Genomic DNA, 24709 nt, shown 5'->3' on the forward strand with positions numbered 1-24709 from the left:
TTTGGACAGCACAGGCCTCACACATTCCTGGACTGGCTCTGTCTGGGCTGGCTGCTTTTCTGGGCTGGTGTGGGGAGGGGGGCACATTGTTTATGGTGGTATCTTTGACAACTGGTGGGGGAGGTGTGGGGGTGAAAGAGGCAGGGGTCAGTGGGGGGAGGGGTGACAATGGAGAATCTTTTATAACAAGCACTATTCAACATGTGGGGAAAAGGAATTTATCTCACAGAGGATGGAAGTGTGGGGGAGATGGAGGCAGAAGCTGGTGGGGGAGGTGTGGGGTCTCCTTAGCCTCTTTCAGCCTGACCTGACCCCCCTCCCCCCCAATCTACTCCCACTGACCCGGACCAGTCAAAGAAACCTTATCATGACTCCCTCCACTCTGGAACAAAGACACACAGCTTTGACTTTTTAAAAACCTCCTCTGAATGCAATCTGCTACTTTGGAGCTGAAAGAAAATAAAAAGTATTAAATCAGTTGGACTCACTTCAAGATGAAGACTGGAGCCTGCTGGTCTACTGGGGACCTCCATGTGCTGCTTCTCCTCCTTCATTCTGCTCTGTTCTGCTCCTGCTCCTGGTCTCCACTGGGACTACATGCCCCGCCCCCCGCTGACTCCTATTGGCTGAGCCATGAAACGCTGTTCATCCAATCAGAGCAAACAATTTCTATTATATGTTCTTTTGGCTGTGATGTCCTAGTTTTTCTACATTTTTTTCTCATTATCGTTTTAAACTGAACTTATCTTTACTTACCTGTATATTGTTAAAATAATTGATTATTTTCTATATTGGTAAATGATTTTATGCTTGATTTCTGCTTCTCTGTTGTCTGTCTCTGTTGTCTGTCTCTGTGAGTGACGCAGGTCACTATCAAAGGTCAAAACTTGCGTGTAATAAATATCTCTATGCATTTATATTAAGTCAGACAATATGATTTTGATACAATGATTATGTCTGTGTGTTAATGTTATAACATATATTTCATTGTCTGTTTCATATTTTTTGGACTTTTAGAATCTATGTGAGACAGTGAAAATTATTTGACTCTGTAGACATAATATCTTTGTTACACAAAACAAGGCAGGAGGTTTTTTGTTGAATGTTCTGGAGAAGAGGCCAGGTCAGGATGGCCTTGTCCGCGGCAGCAAGCATCCAGGTGGCGTTGTGTTAATTAAAACTGGCGAATCAGCGATCAAGAAGGCGGAACTTCCTGGAAGAAATCGACCAGCATGTTTTGTAAACAAATGTTAGTATTTTAATGGGTTCAGGGAGAGAGTCGTGGTTCAGACTTCACGAACTGAAACACGTCTGTTTGTATTCAGGGACATGAGTTTTTGAACCCGGAGATTCTCTGTAAAGTGCACATTTTTTGACGTATTGTAATAAAACTATGTTAAACTGAGAACTTGGACGTCTCCAGCTCTTCATTTCCCCATCAACGAACTGCGCAGAAAAATGGTGAGGTTTTTTCTGTTGGTGACAGATTATCAATTTTCGAGGTTTCCTCATGCAATTTTTCTAACACCTCCTCTTCATGTGCTGTGTTGTTATATTCTGAACTTCTCTCTGAAACTAAAGACTGACAGCAGTAACTGAGTCTGACTGAGGTGGTTTGATCCAGTGAGGAGGAAGAGGAGATGAATAAACAGAGACACTAAAACACTCCAGAGTTCAAACTTAGACTGAACAAACCTTTATACTTGTTAAATTCTGACGAAATCAAAATATTGCTGGAAGCATGATTTGATTTAATTCTGTTTTTTTCCAGTAAAGGTGATTGTTGCTGTTGAACCTGCATCCTGTCAGAGTTGTTGCTTTAATAATCTTGTTTTTTATATTCTCATTAAATCTTTGCACACAAAGATAAGCTTTGACTCTTCGTTTCAAACTGCTAATTCATGATTCATTATTTGCTGACCTGTTGTTATTGTCATTCTCAGCATCAACATGATCATTATTATTAATTATCTGACACCAGTAAGATAAGATATATAACATTTTAGACCAGAATGAACATTTCCATTTTATGACAATTTATACTTATAATCCACTACATATAACTGACAGCGTTTGTTATTTTTCAGGGTGACATTTAACATGAACATGTTTTTAAAATGTATGATTAATGAACATTTTTATATTAATAATTAGGTGCTGATTCCATAGAGCTGCAGAACTTATATATTTACATATATTTTATATATTGCAGTGAAATACAAGGACATAGTGAGGAAAATGTAAAAAGAGCACAAAAAGACCCTGAAACTGCTTATTTGGGTTTAGAGGGTTAACAGGAACAGAAGCATTCATATAATTTCATTTTTAAAAAGTGTTTTAAACCATATATGAACTAAATGAGTGTAGATTAAAGACAGCCACAGCAGGGGGACTGACAAGAGAAAAAAAGTGACATAAAGCCAACAGTGATGTTCTGGCCAATCACAGCACTGTCACAGAAGTGGGCGTGGCCTAAAGTGGGTCGACACCTTTCTTGTGATGGTGCAGAGAACAGACACAGAGACAAAGAGAGAGAAGAAAAGGAGCAGAAGAGGAGAGTAAACCGCTGCTGGATCCTGTTTCTGAGCAAACATCTGGTGAGTTCACACTTTATTTTCTGCTCTGTTTTCTTTATGTTGTTCTTCTCCTGCAGCTGTTAACCTTTCTCCTTCTTCTTGTTGACACGGGAAGTTCTTCTTCTGGACTTTAGATCACGCTGTGTGTTGTAGAGTTCAGTGCTTACTGAAGTGCTTTTAATGTGAGCTGCAATGAGATTACGCTTGATACATAAAGGTCAGATACGACATTTCTGCAGTGGTGCTGTGTGTGTGTGTGTGTGTGTGTGTGTGTGTGTGTGTGGTGGTTAGAGCACATCAACATGTCAGAATGAAGCACACACTCATTAGACTCTAAAACACAAAGTATTCACATGAATGTTGTGTTGTTTCTGTCTTCATCTTATTTGGAAAAGCAAAAATCCATCTTTGTCTCACCACACACACACACACACACACACACACACCGCCAAGAGAGAGGAGCAACTATTTACACAGAGACTCTCAAACTGTTGACACATTAGGCTGCTATCAAAAAGAAGACACATGGAGAAACAGTCGACACTGGAGGGAACTTTTGATCTAGAACAGTTGTAATAAAACAGGTAAAAGCCCAAGGATGGCTCAAGATGTTCATGTTTATTCAGGATATATATGTTTATATATTTATTTATATCCTCATCGTGTGTCTCTGTTTGTTGACTTCACAGCTCAAGAGACACTTCTGACTCCAGGACGATCGTCTGAAAGAAGAAGAAGAAGAAGAATGAGTCCTCCAAGAAAGGTCAGATCACTCTAATGAACTTGAGTTTGTGTTTGTGTGTTTTTTTTAATTCTGTTCTCTTTACTTTAGATATAATCTCCTCTTTAGACCCCGTAGTATTAGTGTTTTATTGTTAGTATTAATATTTTATAAGATCAGTTTTTCAATTATTTTAAATATTCGAAAAACTGATTAAATTATGATATGAATAGTTTTTAATTAAAGTTTGACGTTTGTTTTGAATGAAATATTATTCAAATATAATAAGAATATTTAATTCAGATTTCTAAATATAGAATATTGTGTACATTTTTTAATTTGTTTTTATTGTTATGACATTTAATATGAGTTGTATAAGTATTATAATATTATTAAAGGGATTAAAAAAGAAATACAATATAAATATTGTACTTGTTGTTCAACAAGATATATGAATACTATTTAATTATTATTATTATGTAGAGTATTATTAAGGTATTTTATACTATATACTTTATAATGTCCATCCAACTGTCCCATAGAGACTAATGAGAACTGGGAACAGACATTTCTAGAAGAAAAACACAGTTTTCTAACCTGCAATGTTGCTCACATTTTTTTTGCTACAGACATTAAACGTACATCAACGCGTTCAGGGGAGATTTATCTCTCTGATGAGACTAATATTTTGTTGTTTGTTTGTTTGACTTAGGTTTTTGAGAAAACAAGAGCAGTTTGAGAGGTGTGGTTTCCATTAAATGACTCTCTCAGCTGTTAGATATCAGCTGATAGTCTGTGCCCCTCCCCTCTCCACTCATCACCATAGCAACCAGCCAGCATGAGTGAGCCAGGACAGGATGACCCAGGTCTTCAAAATAAAAACCCATAAAGTAACTATATCTAATAATGTGGGTGCCTTTGATCTCATTGGCTTACTTTAACTCATAAAAAGCATATTACTATGTCAAACAATATGGGAATAAATGAATCAAATCTGCATTGATGGACAGGAAAAGTTTTATTCAGCAGGCAGATTAATACCGACGATTCTGCAGAATTAATGAAACAGCACAAGAAATGCACATGTAAACCACAGACTGACTCTCCACCCCCCATCCAGACATGTTTATTATCTCAAAACAATCCGTGTTTCTTCCAAACTTGGCCTTCACTATTTGGACATTCCTCCCCTACTCCCACAATCTTTCAAGGCCCTAGTTAGGACAGGCTGAGCCTTGTGATGTTTCACTCATCTAGTTACCTAGTGGGATCCAGTTCCCACCAGATCACATGAACCCGGTTCCCAGAACATTTTTTGACAAAAAGATGATTAATTTTGATATTGTTCTGTTGCTTCCAGTAGCTACTTTATTTCTTCACCAGAACGTCCCCCCTCCCTTACTGTCGCCCCTGGTTACACTCACAACTGGCTGTGCTTTCAAGTCTTGATAGGGGAAAACAAAATATTGACCTGAGTCTGTCGGGGACCTTGTGTTCCCAAGCTCAGGCCAGAAGAAGAGATAACGATGAGACTAGGAAAATATAGAAAATGTGTTATTTACTTTTTTTGGTATTTGCGAAACACATAGAATGATTTGAGTAATTTAAATTTCCTTCCACACTTGCTTTGTATAAATGTATGTTTATTTTTATTGCAACAATCCAAAAGAATCACAGATACTGTCCAGAATAAAGGTACTGCTTGTCAAAATATATGCTGAAAGGAAAATATTACTTAGTAACATTGACTTGAACATTGAGGGTTATGTTGTACAGACGTGATCTAAATATTACTGATGGTTTTAGATAGCTTGCTTGACCATCGCATCTCACTCACACTCTCTCTTTTTCATTTTGTCTGTTGCTATAGAAACCAGGAGAACGCGAGGGACTCAAACATCACCGCTGTGAGCTCTGTGTTCACCAATGGGTTCACACTGGAGAGAAACCGTACAGCTGTGACCAATGTGGGAACGCTTTCACCACGACACAGAGCCTGAGACGACATCAACGTGTTCACAACGGAGAGAAACCGTACAGCTGTGACCAGTGTGGGAACGCTTTCACCACGACACAAAGCCTGAGACAACATCAACACATTCACACTGGAGAGAAACCCGACAGCTGTGACCAGTGTGAAAAAACTTTTTCGCAAAGAGGTCACCTTGTTGCTCACCGACGCATTCACACTGGAGAGAAACCGTACAGCTGCGACCAGTGTGGGAACGCTTTCACCACAACACAAAGCCTGAGACAACATCAACACATTCACACTGGAGAGAAACCCTACAGCTGTGACCAGTGTGGAAGCGATTTCAACACGGCAAATGGCCTGAGACGACATCAACGTGTTCACAGCGGAGAGAAACCGTACAGCTGCGACCAGTGTGGCAGTACTTTTTCACAAAGGTACCACCTTAATGTTCACCAACGGGTTCACACTGGAGAGAAACCGTACAGCTGTGACCAGTGTGAAAAAACGTTTTCGAATGGAAGTAACCTTGTTAATCACCGACGCGTTCACACTGGAGAGAAACCATACAGCTGTGACCAGTGTGGCAGTACTTTTTCAGAAAGACACAGCCTGAATGTTCACCAACGGGTTCACACCGGGGAGAAACCGTACAGTTGTGACCAGTGTGAAAAAACATTTTCGCAAAGAAGTAACCTTGTTCTTCACCAACGTGTTCACACTGGAGAGAAACCGTACAGCTGTGACTAATATGGCCATGCTTTCACTAGTGCAAAGAGCCTGCGACGACATCAACGCAGTCATACTGTAGACAAACCGTATTAGTTTGACCAATGTGGGTAAATGTCTTCTCATAGTAGAACCTTTAAAGCTCACCAGTTATTTCAAAGGATGTCTCATTTAGCGTTTTTAGAGCCAAGCTAGCTATTTCTTCATGCCTCCTCTCCATGTGCTGTGTTGTTACATTCTGAGCTTCCCTCTGAAACTAAAGACTGAAAACAGTAACTGAGTCTGACTGCAGTGGTTTGATCCAGTGAGGAGGAAGAGGAGATGAATAAACAGAGAGAGAACTGTCATTCTCAGCATCAACATGGTCATTATTATTAATTATCTGACACCAGTAAGATAATAAATATCATTAAAACCTGCACAGCCTGTAATCGGTGTTGGAATGTAACTTATTACATTTACTCAAGTACTGTACTTAAGCAAAATAATACGTTAGTTTTACTTAAGTACAATATTTCCATTTTAATTCACTCTATACTTATAATCCACTACATTTAACTGAAAGCTTTAGTTATTTTACCAGTTAAGCTTTAACATGAAAAAAATGTTTAAATAAATATGTATTGAAGATTCTTACATGAATCCAGGATTAAACACCTGAAAAAAGACATTTTTAATCTGGATTTTTATTCTCTGTTAAGTTTCTATTATTTAGAATTTTTATTGTATTTCAATGTGTTGACTTGTATTTGGTTTCCTGTATTTTTATTCTTGCCATATATATTGTTGGGGATGGATTGATATGATAAACTCTGTAACTTTAGTTAAGTGCTCCACGTCAGCAGTGTTTGCATTACTGCTGGAAAACATGTTTATATGTCTGGATCGATACAGATGTTCACATCTGCACTGACTAACCAAACATGGATCATCACACGTCTCCAGCTTGGAGGGACAAAGTGCGTCTCTCTGCAAATAACATCTGCGTGCCATCGGACCATCAACTCAATGAATTCTTGTAACTTGGTCAGATCTTCTTGATCCTATTTGGCTGATGGAACTCTGTCCCTATCCAGCTGAACAGTGTGATGTGACTCTGTACATGATTGCTGATTATTCCATATATTATCTTCGATTAAAAAAAACTTAAAGACAAGCAAGTTTTAAATAATTTTTATTTCTCAGAAAGGAATCACTCAATAAATTCCTCAACAGGCATTTTTATGGATTTTAAAATTTGACCAATTTTGACAAAAATCAACATTTTAAAATTTGACAAATTTTGACAAAAACTACATGCTTTAAAATGACTTTTTTTTTTTTTTTTTTTCTCGACATCCCTTAATAATTTCTGGCCATAGCATTCTCTAATATGTATCAACAGACTATAATAGGGGCATCTCAAACATTTTTAGGCATTTTAAAAATTGACCAATTATGACTTTTTTAAAAATTTTGGACATGCCTTAATTTGATGGTTTTCTGTAATTTCTGGCCATACTATGCACTAATATGTATCAATAGACTGTAGTTGGGCAATTTCAAGCATTTTAGGCATTTTTTAAAGTTGATCGATTTTTACAGAAATTGAAAATCTATAGTATGACTTTTTTCAAATTTTGGACAACCCTTAATATGTTTTTTTCTGCAATTTCTGGCCATACTCATATCTAAACATCAGACACAGACATGAAGGTGGTTGGACAGACTGGTCTAAAGAGCTGGTTCTGTGGTTGGAGCCAGGTTGGACAGTGTGTCCAACCTGGCTCCAACCACAGAACCAGCTCTTTAGACCAGGTGGAGGAGGTGGTGGGGAGATGACCTGTCAACATGTTCCAGGCCATCCTGAAATACCCAGATCATCCGCTACACAAAACCTTTATGGACCAAAAAACAGCAGTGGACGGCTCCTCTCTCTCTGTTGCAGGACAGAGAGATACAACAGAGCCTTCTCTCCTACAGCCATCAGGCTGTCTCACTCTAACAGAGAAAACAGAATCACTGAATTTACCCTCAGGGATAAAAAAAAAAAAAAAAAAAAAAAGGAATTTTGATTGATTTGACTATAATTGGGCCATTTTAGGCATTTTGAAAGTTGATCACTTTTGAAAAAAAATCGACATGCTATAGTTTGACGTTTTTTGTTGACCAAATTTTTTACATTCCATAAAATGTGTTTTTCTGTCATTTGTGGCTATACTATGCTCTAATATCAATCAATAGACTATAATTGGGTCATTTAAAAAAAAATTTAAGCATTTTTAAATTTCACCATTTTGACAAAAAACAACATGCTATAGTATGACTTTTTTGTTGTCGTCCAATTCTTGGACATCCAATAATATGGTGTTTTTCTACATACATACATACAATTTAGCTGTATTTATTATATTACTGATGTCAGATAATTAAAGATAATGATCAACTGAGAAAGCTTCTTTGTGTCCAAACATTTAATGAAAATATTTAAAAAAACAGGATTATTAAAGCAACAACTTGAGATATATAAAATCATGTTTACAACAATATTTTGATTTTGTCAGAATGTCTAAAGAATAAAGGTTTGTTGAGTCTAAGTTTGAACTCTGGAGTGTTTTTGTGTCTCTGTTTATTCATCTCCTCTTCCTCCTCACTGGATCAAACCACCGCAGTAAGACTCAGTTACTGCTGTCAGTCTTTAGTTTCAGAGGGAAGCTCAGAATATAACAACACAGTACATGGAGAGGAGGCATGAAGAAATAACTAGCTTGACTATAAAAATGGTGAAGAAGACTTTGTGTGAGCGCATTGGTGAGCTTTAAGGTTACCAGTCTGAGAAAACATTTTCCCACATTGCTCACACCAGTAAGGTTTCTCTCCAGTGTGAATGCGTTGGTGAACTTTAAGGGAACTACTCTGAGAAAACCTTTTCCCACATTGTTCACACCAGTACGGTTTCTCTCCAGTGTGAATGCGTTGGTGAACTTTAAGGTGACTACTCCGAGAAAACCTTTTCCCACATTGTTCACACCAGTACGGTTTCTCTCCCATGTGAACTTGTATATGTTCTCTCAGATTCTGTGCTGTGGTGAAAGCCTTCCGACATTGGTAGCAGCCGTACGGCTTTGCTCCAATGTGAATGGGTTGATGTTGTCTCAGGCCCTGTGATGTGGTGAAAGCTTTTACACATTGATCACAGTTGTACAGTTTCTCTCCAGTATGACTACGTTCATGGTTTCTCAGGCTCTGTGCCGTGGTGAAAGCTTTCCCACATTGGTCACAGCTGTACGGCTTCTCTCCAGTGTGAATGCGTTGATGTCGTCTCAGGGTCGTTGCCATGGTGAAAGCGCTCCCACACTGGTCACAGCTGTACGGTTTCTCCCCAGTGTGAACCTGTAGGTGACGCCTTAAACTTCGAGCTGTGGTGAAGGATTTGTCACACAGCTGACAGCAGTGATGTTTGAGTCCCTCTCTTTCTCCCGGTTTCTATAGCAACAAACAGACAGAAAGAGTGAGGGTCAGTTTGAGCCATGATAGTATGTTGCTTTTCAAGAATTATCACTTTGTGTTTAGTGTTTTTTATAATTTTGTTTTTTATAGTTTATAATGGGTGTGTATTGGACTGAATGTTCAGAGTTAGAGTGGATGACATCACAGCTTGAGTGAAGAGAGGCTGGGACAATTTAAAAAAAAAACTTTGCTGGTTCCCACAGCTTGTTCTCTTCATACACAGGGTTATGCCATGAAACAAGAACACATTTTTAGGGAAGATTGAAGAGAAATGTTTGCTCTTCTCAGACATTCTCTGTACAGCACTTTGGAGACGTTTTTCTTGTTTAAATGTGCTATACAAATAAAGTGGATTGGATTCTACTCTTGAATCAATGGGACGTACAGATTTCTTTCAGTGAGTCTGAATGTCACAGAAACTCCAATCCAAACGATAGAAACTAATGAGAACTACGACCAGACATTTCTAGAAGTAACAGAGAAAGACAGTTTTCTAACCCACCTCCTTGCTGACATATTTTTTTACAAGACAAGTGAAAATTACATTAACCTTCATCAGAAAATTTTCTTCTCGATGATAATAATATTTTGTTGTTATGACTCACCATGTTTGAAAAAAATAAGAGCAGTTTGAGAGGTGAGCTCTCCATTGAATGACCTTTCTCAGCTGTTAGATCTAGTGTGCCCCTCCCCTCTCCACTCTGCTGCTCTAATCACAGCAGCAACCAGCAGAGGCAGGATGAGCCAGGCCTTCAAAATAAAAGCCCAGAATGGTATCTGGACAATATGCAAAAGTGCAAAGCATTGTGGGATCAGTGAGCCTCATTGTTCTCTGTGAGGATTCTCCTGAGGACTCATGAAACAACAACAGAGTCTCATCAGGATGAAACCAGGAAACACTAAATACTCAAAGATTGTTTCAGCATCAAGAAGAAACCTGCAGCGGTTCAAACTGATGATTTTACTCTTTATGGTTTCATTAATATTCACACATGTATGTGTCTAAGTTCTGTCTGCACCAACTTACATTCACACAAACAGATGTCGCCATTTTTATCTGCAGGGAGCAGAGAAGAGTCTGATTCTGATAAAGTTACACAGAGAAGGAAAAGTTCAATAAACTACTTTTGATTTGATGGAAAAGGGAACTAAAGCTGGAGCTTTTTAGAGCTGATGGAAGTGAATGTGATCAGAGTTTATTAAAGCTGGAACCAGTCTGTAGTTTGTCCCTCACAACAAAGAAAAACACGTGAACACAAAGCCTGGAGCGGTTTGAACCGGTTTTACAAACTCACATTCACACATGAACAACCAGGAAACCCTCCCCCACTGAGCCGGACCCCCCAAAGAGACCTGATTCAGGATTAAATGCCTCCAGGAACAAAGAAAACCGTTTTTAAGAAACTCCTCCGACTGCAATCTGCTACTTTGGAGCTCAAACACACAAAGAAAACAGAAAGTATTTCATCTGTTCCACTCACTTCAGAGCTCGAGCCTGCTGCTGGTCTACTGGGGACCTCCGGGTCCTGGTTCTCCTCCATTCCGCTCTGTGCTTCTCCTGCTCCTGACCTCCGCTGGGACTGCTGGACTTTAGATCCTGGTCTGGACAACTCCCTCACGGCTTTGTAGCGTCTCGTTAAGCCCCGCCCACACCCGGTGCGTCTTCTTCTCCTGTTTTGGCCGGTTTGCAAACAGCTTTCAGGATCATTAGCGCCACCTTCTGACAGGAGCGTGGATCAGATTTAATTCTTTATTTTACTATACATATATAGGACAAAAATAAACAATAAATACCGTTCCTATATTCTCCTGATGAGTCATGTTTTATGTTAAAATATAAATATTGAATTATTCTAGTAATGATTAATTTAATCTGAATTTGATGTTTTTCTTTTGCCGTCTGTTTCTGAGAATCAATAAATTATGAGTTGATCCTCTGTTTCCTGTTCCAACACTGACACATTTACACAATATCATAAATGTTTTATTATTCAGACCAGTGTGTCCAAATCTGCTCCAGATAACATCAGAAACCAGAAAGAGATCTTTAAAGACCGTCATTGTCATTAGACTTTGAAATTGTGGTGGCCTCTCTCTCTCTCTCTCTCTCTCTCTCTCTCCAAAAAAAAGAACATATACATAAACATATAAAGATGACACAGTGTGAAATATAGAAAACAGTAAAAACTGCTTTAAAATAGATTTTACTTCTGTATATACATGTGCAGGTTATTTACAGGGAGATAGTTGTTGAAAGTTTAATAAATAACTTTTATTTTCAGTTTGTTTGTTCCTGTAGAAACGCAGCATCAGTTCCTGTGGGGGCGGGGCCTGTTTCAGTCATTGTTGGGTCTTTTTGACCAGGCATGAGGTGTTGGAGGTCCAAGTGAGGTGATTTAACACGTTGACTCCAAGGAAGGGGGAGGTGGTCACTTGTCTTTGTTCTCCTGAAGTCAACCATCGTCTCCTTTGTCTTGGAGGTGTGAAGGAGCAGGTTGTTGTCCCGACACCACTCAGTCACATGTTGCACCTCCAGCCTGCACGCCGTCTCCTCAGTCCCACTATTGTTGCGTCACCTGTGAGTTGAATGATGCAGCTGGAGGTGTGGATGGGGCTGCAGTCATGTGTGAAGAGTGTGAGGAGCCTGTGGTCGGTTTGTGTTCTCAGAGCACTTCATGACTGATGCTGTTAACGACACTGTGCCACAGTCATTCAGGCTCTTCACAGAAGTCTTTTCAGGCTCTGGAATGATGGTGGAGGACTGAGGCATGTGGGAACAAAAGCTGCTTCAAGTGAGAGGATGAATATTTCAGTAAACACCTCGGTGAGCTGTCGGGCTCCATCTCACAGCTCAAAACTGTTTTCACTATCATAAACACACAATATACTCGTTGTTTGCAGAACTGTGATGAATATAATAAAGTATTATTGCAGCAGAGTTTTGAGTTTTAATGTTTTATTTCATCATTCATGACTGAACGACTCTGATGTGTTATTGATACACGGCCTTCATTCAAGGTTTGATTATCACTTTATATCAGTCGGCTCATAATATCTGTTGTATTCGCTGGATTTCTCAATGAAAAATGTCGAGTTCAGCTAATATTCCACTGACGGTAATATTAAGAAACATTAAAATCCAGACGAAGGAGCTGCTTCATGTGAGCAGCATTTTACTGTTGTCAGCATAGGGCTCATTTTAACTACAGAATATGCTGTTATGTACTAATTTATTGAAGAATTTAACAAATGATTCCTTAGCGAGAAATAAAAAGTATTTAAAACATGCTTTTCTTTAAGTAACTTTAATACAAGTTGATATATTGAAAAAATACAAAAATTATAATGAGTATACAAGTCAGACAAGAATAGCAATCATGTAGAAACAGAGTCACATCACACTGTTCAGCTGGATAGGGACAGAGTTCCATCAGCCAAATAGGATCAAGAAGATCTGACCAAGTTACAAGAATTCATTGAGTTGATGGTCCGATGGCACGCAGATGTTATTTGAAGAGAGACGCACTTTGTCCCTCCAAGCTGGAGACGTGTGATGATCCATGTTTGGTTAGTCAGTGCAGATGTGAACATCTGTATTGATCCAGACATATAAACATGTTTTCCAGCAGTAATGCAAACACTGCTGATGTGGAGAACTTAACTCAAAGGAACTGAAGTTACAGAGTTTAGTAGTTACAGAAAAAAATAATAGAAAACCAAATACAAGTGAACACATTGAAATAAAATAAAAAATTCTAAAATAAAAAAGCACAACACAGAATGAAATCCAGATAAAAAATTTCTTTTTTTCAGTTGTTTAATCTTGGATTCATGTCAGAATCTTCAATAATTGAACATTTAAAAAAAATCATGTTAAATCTCAACTGGTAAAATAACTAAAGATGCCAGTTAAATGTAGTGGGTTATAAGTATAGAGTGAATTAAAATGGAAATATTCAACTTACGACTCCCAAAAAACTTTGCTTAAGTACAGTACTTGGACAAATGTCGTAAGTTACATTCCAGCACCGATTACAGGCTGTGCAGGTTTTAATGCTATTTATTATGTTACTGGTGTCAGATCATTAATAATAATGACCATATTGATGCTGACAATGAAAGTAACAATAGATCAATATTTAAAATGATATTTTGATTTTTTTTCATAATTCCAAAAGAATAAAGGTTTGTTCAGTCTAAAGCCTGATTTCCACCGGGCGCGTTACTGCAGCGTCACGTCAGCGTCGCATTCGCCGTTGCAAATAGGTAACACTCTAATCAATGAGAGCATTTCCACCGGGCGCGCTGCGTAACGTTACTGCAGCGTCTCAGCAGCGTCTCTACGCGAGCATTAGGTAGGACTTCTATTTCTCCGCGAGACGCTGCCAAATCGCGTAAATCTCAACAGAGCAGATCGCACCAGACAGGAAGTCTGACTCAGAATCAGCGTAAAACACTTCCGCCCCCTTTCAAAATAAAACACAATATGCAGTTCATGCAGCCTAAAACTACTTCACATCAACATTATGTTATGACCGGAGCATCAGATCAGCAATCAATCAATCAATCAATCAATCAATCAATCAATCAATCAATCAATCAAAGGGTCTCAGAGGATCGGCGACACGGACGACAAGAGACTGATTGTTGAAGTGGAACATCATACAATCATTTATGACATAACATATTGTTTTTATAAGGATAGATGGTCAGATCAACAGATCTTTCATGTCAGAAAAGCAAAGTAAGCTGTTGGTTGTTGTTGTTGTTGTTTACTTTACACACACAGTTTATCCATAGACTGTATAAATAGAGTTTAGAGTTTATCACGGGATCTTGCGGTCTCCCGTATGGTCAGGATTATCGCGTGATAACGTTATCTCGCGTGTATACGACCGGCTCGCTAAGCTGACGTGACGCGCCCGGTGTGAATTGACGCCGGGCAGAAGACGCAGCAAAACCGCGGTGGAGCCGTGCTGCTGCTGTAACGCGCCCGGTGGAAATCCCCAGTAAGTTGGAAATCTGGAGTGTTTTTGTGTGTCTGTTTATTCATCTCCTCTTCCTCCTCACTGGATCAAACCACCTCAGTCAGACTCAGTTACTGCTGTCAGTCTTTAGTTTCAGAGAGAAGTTCAGAATATAACAACACAGCACATGAAGAGGAGGCATGAATAAATAACTAGCTTGGTTCTAAAAAGGCTTAAGAAGACTTTGTGTGAATGCGTTGGTGTTTTTTAAGGATACTCATCTCAGAAAATGTTTTCCCACATTGGTCACACCAGTATGGTTTCTCTCCAGTGTCAACTCGTAAGTGGACTTTAAGGTCACCACTTTGTGAAAAGGTTTTCCCACATTGTTCACACCAGTATGGTTTCTCTCCAGTGTGAACACGTCGGTGAACATTAAGGTGGTCACTTTGTGAAAAGGTATTACCACACTGGCTACATCTGTACGGTTTCTCTCCAGTGTGAACACGTTGATGTCGTCTCAGGCTCTGTGCCGTGGTGAAATCACTCCCACACTGGTCACACCAGTATGGTTTGTCTCCAGTGTGAACTCGTAAGTGGACTTTAAGGTCACCACTTTGTGAAAAGGTTTTCCCACATTGTTCACACCAGTATGGTTTCTCTCCAGTGTGAACACGTTGATGTCGTCTCAGGCTCTGTGCCGTGGTGAAATCACTCCCACACTGGTCACAGCTGTAGGGCTTCTCTCCAGTGTGAACCCGTCGGTGAACATTAAGGCTGTCACTTTGTGAAAAAGTATTACCACACTGGTCGCAGCTGTACGGTTTCTCTCCAGTGTGAACACGTCGGTGAACATTAAGGTGGTCACTTTGTGAAAAAGTATTACCACACTGGTCGCAGCTGTACGGTTTCTCTCCAGTGTGAACACGTTGATGTCGTCTTAGGCTCTGTGCCGTGGTGAAATCACTCCCACACTGGTCACAGCTGTAGGGCTTCTCTCCAGTGTGAACGCGTCGGTGAGCAACAAGGTGACCTTTTTGTGAAAAAGTTTTCTCACACTGCTCACAGCTGTACGGTTTCTTTCCAGTGTGAACACGTTGATGTTGTCTCAGGACCTGTGCCGTGGTGAAAGCGTTCCCACACTGGTCACAGCTGTACGGCTTCTCTCCAGAGTGAATTAGTTTATGTTGTCTCAGGCTCTTTGCCGTGGTGAAATCACTCCCACACTGGTCACAGCTGTAGGGCTTCTCTCCAGTGTGAACGCGTCGGTGAGCAACAAGGTGACCTCTTTGTGAAAAAGTTTTCTCACACTGCTCACAGCTGTACGGTTTCTCTCCAGTGTGAACACGTTGATGTTGTCTCAGGACCTGTGCCGTGGTGAAAGCTTTCCCACATTGGTCACAGCTGTACGTTTTCTCTCTGGTGAGAACACGTTGATGTTCTCTCAGGTCCTTTGCCGTGGTGAAAGCGTTCCCACACTGGTCAAAGCTGTACGGTTTCTCTCCAGTGTGAACCCATTGGTGAACCTTCAGGCGTCCAGCTGTTGTGAAGGATTTCTCACAGAGCTCACAGCGGTGATGCTTGAGTCCCTCTCGTTCTCCCAGTTTCTATAGCAACAGACAAAAAGAAAAAGAGAGAGTGTGAGTGAGATGCTATGGTGAAGCAATCTATCTAAAACCATCAGTAATATTTAGATCACGTCTGTACAACATAACCCTCAATGTTCAAGTCAATGTTACTAAGTAATATTTTCCTTTCAGCTTATTTTTTGACAAGCAGTACCTTAATTCTGGACAGTATCTGTGGTTCTTTTGGATTGTTGCAATAAAAATAAACATACATTTATACAAAGTAAGTGTGGAAGGAAATTTAAATTACTCAAATCATTCTATGTGTTTCATATTTATTCATGAGCATCACAAATACCAAAAAAAGTAAATAACACATTTTCTATATTTTCCTAGTCTCATCATTATCTCTTTTTCCGGCCTGAGCTTGGGAACACAAGGTCCCCGACAGACTCAGGTCAATATTTTGTTTTCCCCTATCAAGACTTGCGAGCACAGCCAGTTGTGAGTGTAACCAGGGGCAACAGTAAGGGAGGGGGGAAGTTCTGGTGAAGAAATAAAGTAGCTACTGGAAGCAACAGAACAATATCAAAATGAATCATCTTTTTGTCAAAAAATGTTCTGGGAACCGGGTTCATGTGATCTGGTGGGAACTGGATCCCACTAGGTTACTAGATGAGTGCAACATCACAAGGCTCAGCCTGTCCTAACTAGGGCCTTGAAAGATTGTGGGAGTAGGGGAGGAACGTCCAAATAGTGAAGGCCAAGTTTGGAAGAAACACGGATTGTTTTGAGATAATAAACATGTCTGGATGGGGGGTGGAGAGTCAGTCTGTGGATTACATGTGCATTTCTTGTGCTGTTTCATTAATTCTGCAGAATCGTCGGTATTAATCTGCCTGCTGAATAAAACTTTTCCTGTCCATCAATGCAGATTTGATTCATTTGTTCCCATATTGTTTGACATAGTAATATGCTTTTTATGAGTTAAAGTAAGTCAATGAGATCAAAGGCACCCACATTATTAGATATAGTTACTTTATGGGTTTTTATTTTGAAGACCTGGTTGCTATGGTGATGAGTGGAGAGGGGAGGGGCACAGACTATCAGCTGATATCTAACAGCTGAGAAAGTCATTTAATGGAAATCACACCTCTAGAACTGCTCTTGTTTTCTCAAAAACCTAAGTCCTAACAACAAAATATTAATCTCATCAGAGAGATAAATCTCCCCTGAACGCGTTGATGTACGTTTAATGTCTGTAGCAAAAAAAATGTGAGCAACATTGCAGGTTAGAAAACTGTGTTTTTCTTCTAGAAATGTCTGTTCCCAGTTCTCATTAGTCTCTATGGGACAGTTGGATGGACATTATAAAATATTAATACTAATAATAAAACACTAATACTACGGGGTCTAAAGAGGAGATTATATCTAAATTAAAGAGAACAAAATTGAAAAAAAAAAAACACACAAACACAAACTCAAGTTCATTAGAGTGATCTGACCTTTCTTGGAGGACTCATTCTTCTTCTTCTTTCAGACGTACGTCCTGGAATCAGAAGTGTCTCGTGAAACAGATGAGCTGTGAAGTCAACAAACAGAGACACACGATGAGGATATAAATAAATATATAAACATATATATCCTGAATAAACATGAACATCTTGAGCCATCCTTGGGCTTTTACCTGTTTTATTACAACTGTTCTAGATCAAAAGTTCCCTCCAGTGTCGACTGTTTCTCCATGTGTCTTCTTTTTGATAGCAGCCTAATGTGTCAACAGTTTACCTAATGTGTCAACAGTGTGTCAACACACACACACACACACACAACCACACACACACACACACCACTGCAGAAATGTCGTATCTGACCTTTATGTATCAAGCGTAATCTCATTGCAGCTCACATTAAAAGCACTTCAGTAAGCACTGAACTCTACAACACACAGCGTGATCTAAAGTCCAGAAGAAGAACTTCCCGTGTCAACAAGAAGAAGGAGAAAGGTTAACAGCTGCAGGAGAAGAACAACATAAAGAAAACAGAGCAGAAAATAAAGTGTGAACTCACCAGATGTTTGCTCAGAAACAGGATCCAGCAGCGGTTTACTCTCCTCTTCTGCTCCTTTTCTTCTCTCTCTTTGTCTCTGTGTCTGTTCTCTGCACCGTCATAAGAAAGGTGTCGACCCACTTTAGGCCACGCCCACTTCTGTGACTGTGCTGTGATTGGCCAGAACATCACAGTTGGCTTTATGTCACTTTTTTCTCTCTTGTTATGTTTCTGCAGCCTTCAGTCCCCCTGCTGTGGCTGTCTTTAATCTACACTCATTTAGTTCACAGATGGTTTAAAACACTTTTTAAAAATTAAATTGTTCCTGTTAACCCTCTAAACCCCAACAAGCAGTTTCAGGGTCTTTTTGTGCTCTTTTTACATTTTCCTCACTGTGTCCTTGTATTTCACTGCAATATATAAAATATATGTAAATATATAAGTTCTGCAGCTCTATGGAATCAGCACCTAATTATTAATATAAAAATGTTCATTAATCATACATTTTAAAAACATGTTCATGTTAAATGTCACCCTGAAAAATAACAAAAGCTGTCAGTTATATGTAGTGGATTATAAGTATAAAGTGTCATAAAATGGAAATGTTCATTCTGGTCTAAAATTAGTTTATTTTAAGCGCTGATATCTTGCCAGATATCAGCTCTTAAAATAAACTTTAATCAGCTATTTTTGTTGTTATCATTATATTTGTCCAAACAAATGTACCTTTAGTTGTACCAGGCATTAAAATGAACAAGAAACTGGAGGGTGGTCGAATATTTTTTTCCATGACTGTACATAAATAGAATAAAAATAAACAATAAATAACGTTCCTATATTCTATATTATGTTCCAGAAAGCAGGTTTTCTGAAAACCTCGAGTATGTTAACCCTGAAAGAGGGAAACTCAGCTCCGGCTGAAAAACATCTACTGCACATTGAAATAGCCACTGAATTATTTTTACTAAAATCAGTCAAATATGATTAAAATGAATTACAGTCCTGCCTGTTTGAACAATGTTCTTATTTTTCATTTCCAGCTGCTTCCACGTCAGGATCACAACTAAAGGAAATAAAGTTTAGGTTTAATACCATTTCACCAGTTTCTACCTGTAATATTAAACATGTGATGAGCAGAAACATTCCTTTGTTCTGATTGGCCGTCCAGGGTGTAGTCCCGCCCCTCGTCTATCAATGTCATCTGCGATTGGTCCAGCCAATGAGTGACTGACTGTTTGTCCAAATCCTCTTTGTTGTTAATATTTTAACATCTTCAGCTGTTTGTTTCCATGAAAATAATAAAAATGATCTATTTTCATATATTTGACCTCTGAATGTTTAATTTATAAGCTGAATAACTCAATTCAATATATAGTATATTTAATGAATTTTTATTTGTGGGAACTATTTAACAAATCATTCAGTTCAACAATCAGTTTGTCCAAACAAAAGAAAAAAATATTTTAATAAAATTCAACAGCGACTCAAACATGATGAACAAACATTTAAAGTAAACGTAGCAGATGAAATGAGAGCAGAAGATCTTTGTGATCATCAGCTCCATTTAAAGGTCTGATGGTGTAAATGATGAGAGCTGTAACCTGCAGACAGGTGAGACTTTCTAAAGCAGAGCAGCTCCCTTCAGTAAAGAGCTCCCTCTGCTGCTCCTCACCACTAATAACAGCTTTGATATCAGCAAACATACAGTCCAATGAAATAATGACAGTAAACAACAGCCACGTTTAACAAACCAGAATAAAACAGTAACAAAACATTGATTTTAATATTGCATATTACTCAAATAACCTGAAGTTTTAAAGTGCTTTGTTATAATTTATTTGACCTCTGAATGTTGAAGTGAATGTGAGTCAATATTAAAAAACAACAGACATTTAAATCAGCTGTATGGAGGTCAAACAAACTCACACTTTTCTTCCAGACATGTGAGAAAATATAAACTTTGGTGTTATCTCTCTGTGTTCAGGACAAAGAGGAAAGTAACTGAAGTTGATACAAAAAGAATGAACGATGAGTTTCAATAGACTTCTGTTATCATTTCTCTCGTGTGTCTGTGAAGCATCAAAGTTGTTGATATTGTTACCTGCTGATATGTTGATGTGTTCTGACTTTTTGTTTTGTTAAAGTTGTTGATTAAACTGTTTCCTCTAATCCACCTGGTGGACTGTAACTTTGATCAAATCCACCTCTGAAGCAGAAATCTTGTTTCTTACTCAGACAGTAACTTTAACAAAGAGTGAACAGAGCTGCTGCTGTCAGTCCACAGTAGAGGAGCATCCTTCCTCCACTCTCTGGTTGTGCTCCACTTCCTGTTGGAGGAGGATCTGTTCCCTGACTTGGTGTGTTTGGTGTCTCAGGTTGGGGCCGATCCCTCGCTGCTGCAAAGACAACAAACACATCTGACTCATTCATGTCAAGAAAAACATTTTACTAGAGAATAAAAATCAACATCCACGACAGATAAAAATGTTACAGATTTACAGAAACTACAAGAAGGAAGTTTAAGAACTCTGGAAGTTCATCATCATGATACTCAGGTTCATAGAGGTCTAAAGAAGTTGATGATTTCAACGTGTTAAAGTTTTACTGGATCAACTTACCAGAGACGTTGAGTCGACATGTGCGAGAGCTCGAATCAAAACCTGTGGACACTTCACACTTATAAAGTCCAGAGTCATTGATCCTGAGTCTGGACACATGAAGTCTGAGTCGTCCTTCTCTCAGGACGTCTTTGTCAAACTGGACTCGTCCTGCAAACTGTTGATCCTGAGACTCTGAGACCTCAACACCTTCATGGAGATGGAACAGTTTAAAACATGTCAGCTCAACGTCTCTAAATAACTAGAAATGAACTCTTAAAACAAGATAAATTAAAGCTGCCAGCAGCGACGAACTGGCCCAAGCAGAGTGACCTGATGATTATTTGGTTCTTTTAAAAAAGTCTTTAAAAAGTCTTAAAATCTTAATTTTAATAATCTGGTCAAGTGAAATTATCTCAGATTTAGTCTCTCTCTCTCTCTCTCTCTCTCTCTCTCTCTCTCTCTCTCTCTCTCTCTCTCTCTCTCTCTCTCTCAGCCACTGAAACACACAGTCACACTCAGGAAACATGCACATGTGACCAGAGAGGAAAGTCCTTTATTCATGGATTAATGCACATTTTAAATCTTTCTGCAGGAGGCTGGATCGTCCCTGTGTCCTGAAGCTAAATGTGTGAAAGTGTGATTTTCTCCAGACTAGTTTGATTAGAGGCTCATATTGTCAGCTGTCACACTGGAGGAGCAGCTGAAGCATCATGAACCAATGAAAGCGGAGGAGAAGACTCAGGTTGGAGGCGGGACCAATCACAGCTCACACTGAGAGGTGGGAGGCGGGGCTACACACTGGACGGCCAATCAGAACAGAGGGGCGTGTCTCTATATAAAGCAGGAGTAGAGCCTCTGACGTCAGAGTGAAGCTGAAGCAGCAGAGCAGACACATGAAGATGTTGTGAGTGTGAGAAGTGAATGACGTCAGCATCAAGTGTTCTCTGACTGCATCAGCCTGTCAACACCAACACAATCACAACACACATTGTGGAAAATTGTCCTTTACATTCACATCATGTTCCTCAAGGCGAGGAAGTGTGTGTCAGCAGTTTAGGATTGTTACTAACTGAACATGTTTCGGTTTTTTAACACAAAAAGTAAAGAGAAAAGCTGAACTCTGTGGAGGAGAGAGGAGGAGACTTGATCTTTATCTGTTTCTATACATTGATTAAATAAACACCTTTAACTTGTGAAATCCAAAGTTGATGGAAGATTTGTGTTTTTTTAACAAAATCAAAGAATTTAAAACTTTTTCTTTCAGGTGAATGATTTGTTAAATTGTTCCCACAAATAAAAAGGCTTTAAACTGATGTCGACAGAGAAGCTCTAAGATTAAATCCTGGAGGAAGTTTTTCAAGTCTAATTGAAAATATTTCAGCAATAAAATAAAAACAGTTTGAGTGTATTTAGTAAGCAGAGAATGAGTTCAAGTGTTGGTCAATGAGCTAAAAGTTCAACAGCTGATGTTGACAGAAATACAAGACAAACTGGAGTCCTTTCCTGCATGTCTCCCTTCAGCTCCGGATCTCTCTCTGTCACAGAGAAATAACCTTCCCATCATGCACTGCTCTGAAAACTACAGCAGCTGTCTATAGTTTATGGAGTTTAATGTCGCTGCAGAAAGATTTGGTGACTTTAAGTCGAACTGGGAACAAAAACTGACGAGGAAGTTCACTTCATAACCAGAGAGGAAACTGAGAGAGCAGAGCTGCTGCACCGTCAGAGAGAAGGGCGGGACCTGACAGGTTGGCCCGCACATTCCTGACGTGCTTTTTTATTTCTCAAGACAATGCTGTTCTTCCGATGCAGTTGACAACAGTCTGATCTTACTGTTCGTAACACTCCGAAAGTCACACTATAGATTTATTTGATGTGTGCGGTATCTGGATTTGCATGAGCCTTTTGATAGGCGGATATATGCATCCACATGCAGAAGGTCAGTGCCATAAATACATGAGCTCTCAGTCACCAAGTTGTGAAACGAGCGGACCTGAAACATGAAGATATTCTGACTGAAAAGTGAATTGCATCTGCATCGAATGTTCCTCTGATAACTTTTTCCTCCGTGTTTAACTTTTGTTAGAAGGATTCTGAACTCGGACCAGAGAACATGCAAACATCAACACACGGTAACGTAATAATATATTTTTTGATGTACAGATTAATTATGTGATGATATTTAACAGATAATAATGTGTTTTATTCTGTCAGTAAAGAGACATTTCAACACTTGAATCAATCTGACAGCTTTTCTTTATGTTTTAACAACAACATGAGGAAGTTTTTGATGCTCATGTTCTGTTGCATGGAGCCTGTTATCATGGAGCCACAATGTGTTTTAAAGTAGACTAACTGTTTTATTTGCAGTTAAATTCTCAGATGTTGATATAAATGCAGGTAAATGTGAATCAGCCTCATCTTTTATTTTTGTATAGAGTTCAACCAATCCTGTAGAATAAGCAGCTCACAGCAGTGTATAAAGTTTTTATATGTCTGAAAGAAACTAAACAAACAGGTTGAAGTTTATATTGTTTTTATAATCAGGATAATAACACAAAGAAGTGTTGTAATGACTCCACACAGACTGTTGTTACCTCTGAACTTGAGATCTGAACTTTAACTAATGAACCGTAGAAAGTCCTCCTGATTCACCTCTCAGCTCAGTTTCTCCTCTTTCTTTCTCAGTTGAAAACTGGCGCCATCTAGATACAGAAACATAATAACTGTGTCATATTTCCTCTGTCTCAGGTGTAATGTGTGAACTTTGAGCTCATAGTGATATTTATTATATTCATGTTAGTGGTGGAAGAAGTAATCAGATTACTTTACTGCAGTAAAAGTACTAACACCACACTGTGAAGTTACTCCACTACAGTAAAAGTCCTGCATTCAACACTTACTGAAGTAAAAGTACAAAAGTATCAAAAGTCAAAGTACTCGTTATGCAGAAAGATTGTTTTATATATTCCAAATATATTATTAGATTACTATTACTGATACATTTATGGAAGCAGAATGTTTGTGTTGTCCAGATAGGGTTATTTTTTACGACTTGATATGCAGTTAATGTGGTTTTATTTATTATTAAAATGCATAATCTCTTTAAATTGATCTCTTTTTTTCCATGATAAACTTTGACCTCAAAGTAACTAAAGCTGTCAGCTAAATGTAGTGGAGTAAAAGTATAAAGTTATATCAAATAGAAGTACTCAAGTAAAGTACAAGTACCAATGGTGGAGCTTCATTACCTGCTGCATGTGCCACTCCCAGAACTCCTGCTCCTCAAACCTCTCCCCATCCCATCCTCTTTCTCAGTTGAAAACTGGCGCCATCTAGTGTCAGAATCACACTACTGTATCTTTGCTCAGTGTAATAAATATGCTGCATATTTCCTCTGTCTCAGGTGTAATGTGTGAACTTTGAGCTCATGTGTGTGTGACTCTTCACCTCTGTCTCCTCTCACAGGGAGAAGATGATCTGCAGCATCCTGCTGCTCCTCAGCCTGACCTCCTGTGTCTCTGGTTAGTTGACTCCTTCACTTTATTATCCACAAAGAAGGAGAAAGTCTGTCTGCTCCTCACTTTCCCTCTCTGTCTCCTCAGCAGGAACATTTGTAGTGAATGTGACTCAGAGCTCCTATCAGGCAGAGGAGAACCAGAACATCACACTGGAGTGGACCTTCACCACCAAACCTGAAGCTTCAACCAACTCCTTATCTTTCTACTGCCAGATGTTAGATGGACACAGAGGTCCAGTCCTGTTTCATCTCCATGAAGGTGTTGAGGTCTCAGAGTCTCAGGATCAACAGTTTACAGGACGAGTCCAGTTTGACAAAGACTTCCTGAGAGAAGGACGACTCAGACTTCATGTGTCCAGACTCAGGATCAATGACTCTGGACTTTATGTGTGTGGAGAACTCAATAGGATTAACAATTTCAAATGGCGGCTCAACGTCTCTGGTAAGTTGTTCCAGTAGAACTTAATAATTTCTTATTTTTTAAATAAAAACATGTGGAGAAAAATATTGACGACTTT

At 39.0% G+C, this 24709-nt stretch overlaps 2 protein-coding genes across 2 annotated transcripts in view; one reads left to right on the forward strand and one right to left on the reverse strand.

Annotated features, from left to right (window-relative positions):
• LOC131989529 (uncharacterized) overlaps positions 1-24709 on the reverse strand; it is a 218705-nt gene that overhangs the window by 22552 nt on the left and 171444 nt on the right. The window contains 2 exon segments of the mRNA XM_059354773.1: positions 8795-9396; positions 14903-15858. Coding sequence (XP_059210756.1) covers positions 8795-9396; positions 14903-15858 — 1558 coding nt within the window.
• Positions 3271-6484, forward strand: LOC131989504 (zinc finger protein 271-like). Its single transcript, XM_059354745.1, has 2 exons — positions 3271-3339; positions 5168-6484. The coding sequence occupies exons 1-2, from the start codon at positions 3322-3324 to the stop codon at positions 6017-6019; spliced, it is 870 nt and encodes a 289-aa protein (XP_059210728.1). The 5' UTR covers positions 3271-3321; the 3' UTR covers positions 6020-6484.

This window comes from Centropristis striata, chromosome 17 (genome assembly GCF_030273125.1).
Source record: "Centropristis striata isolate RG_2023a ecotype Rhode Island chromosome 17, C.striata_1.0, whole genome shotgun sequence".
Lineage (NCBI taxonomy): Eukaryota > Metazoa > Chordata > Actinopteri > Perciformes > Serranidae > Centropristis > Centropristis striata.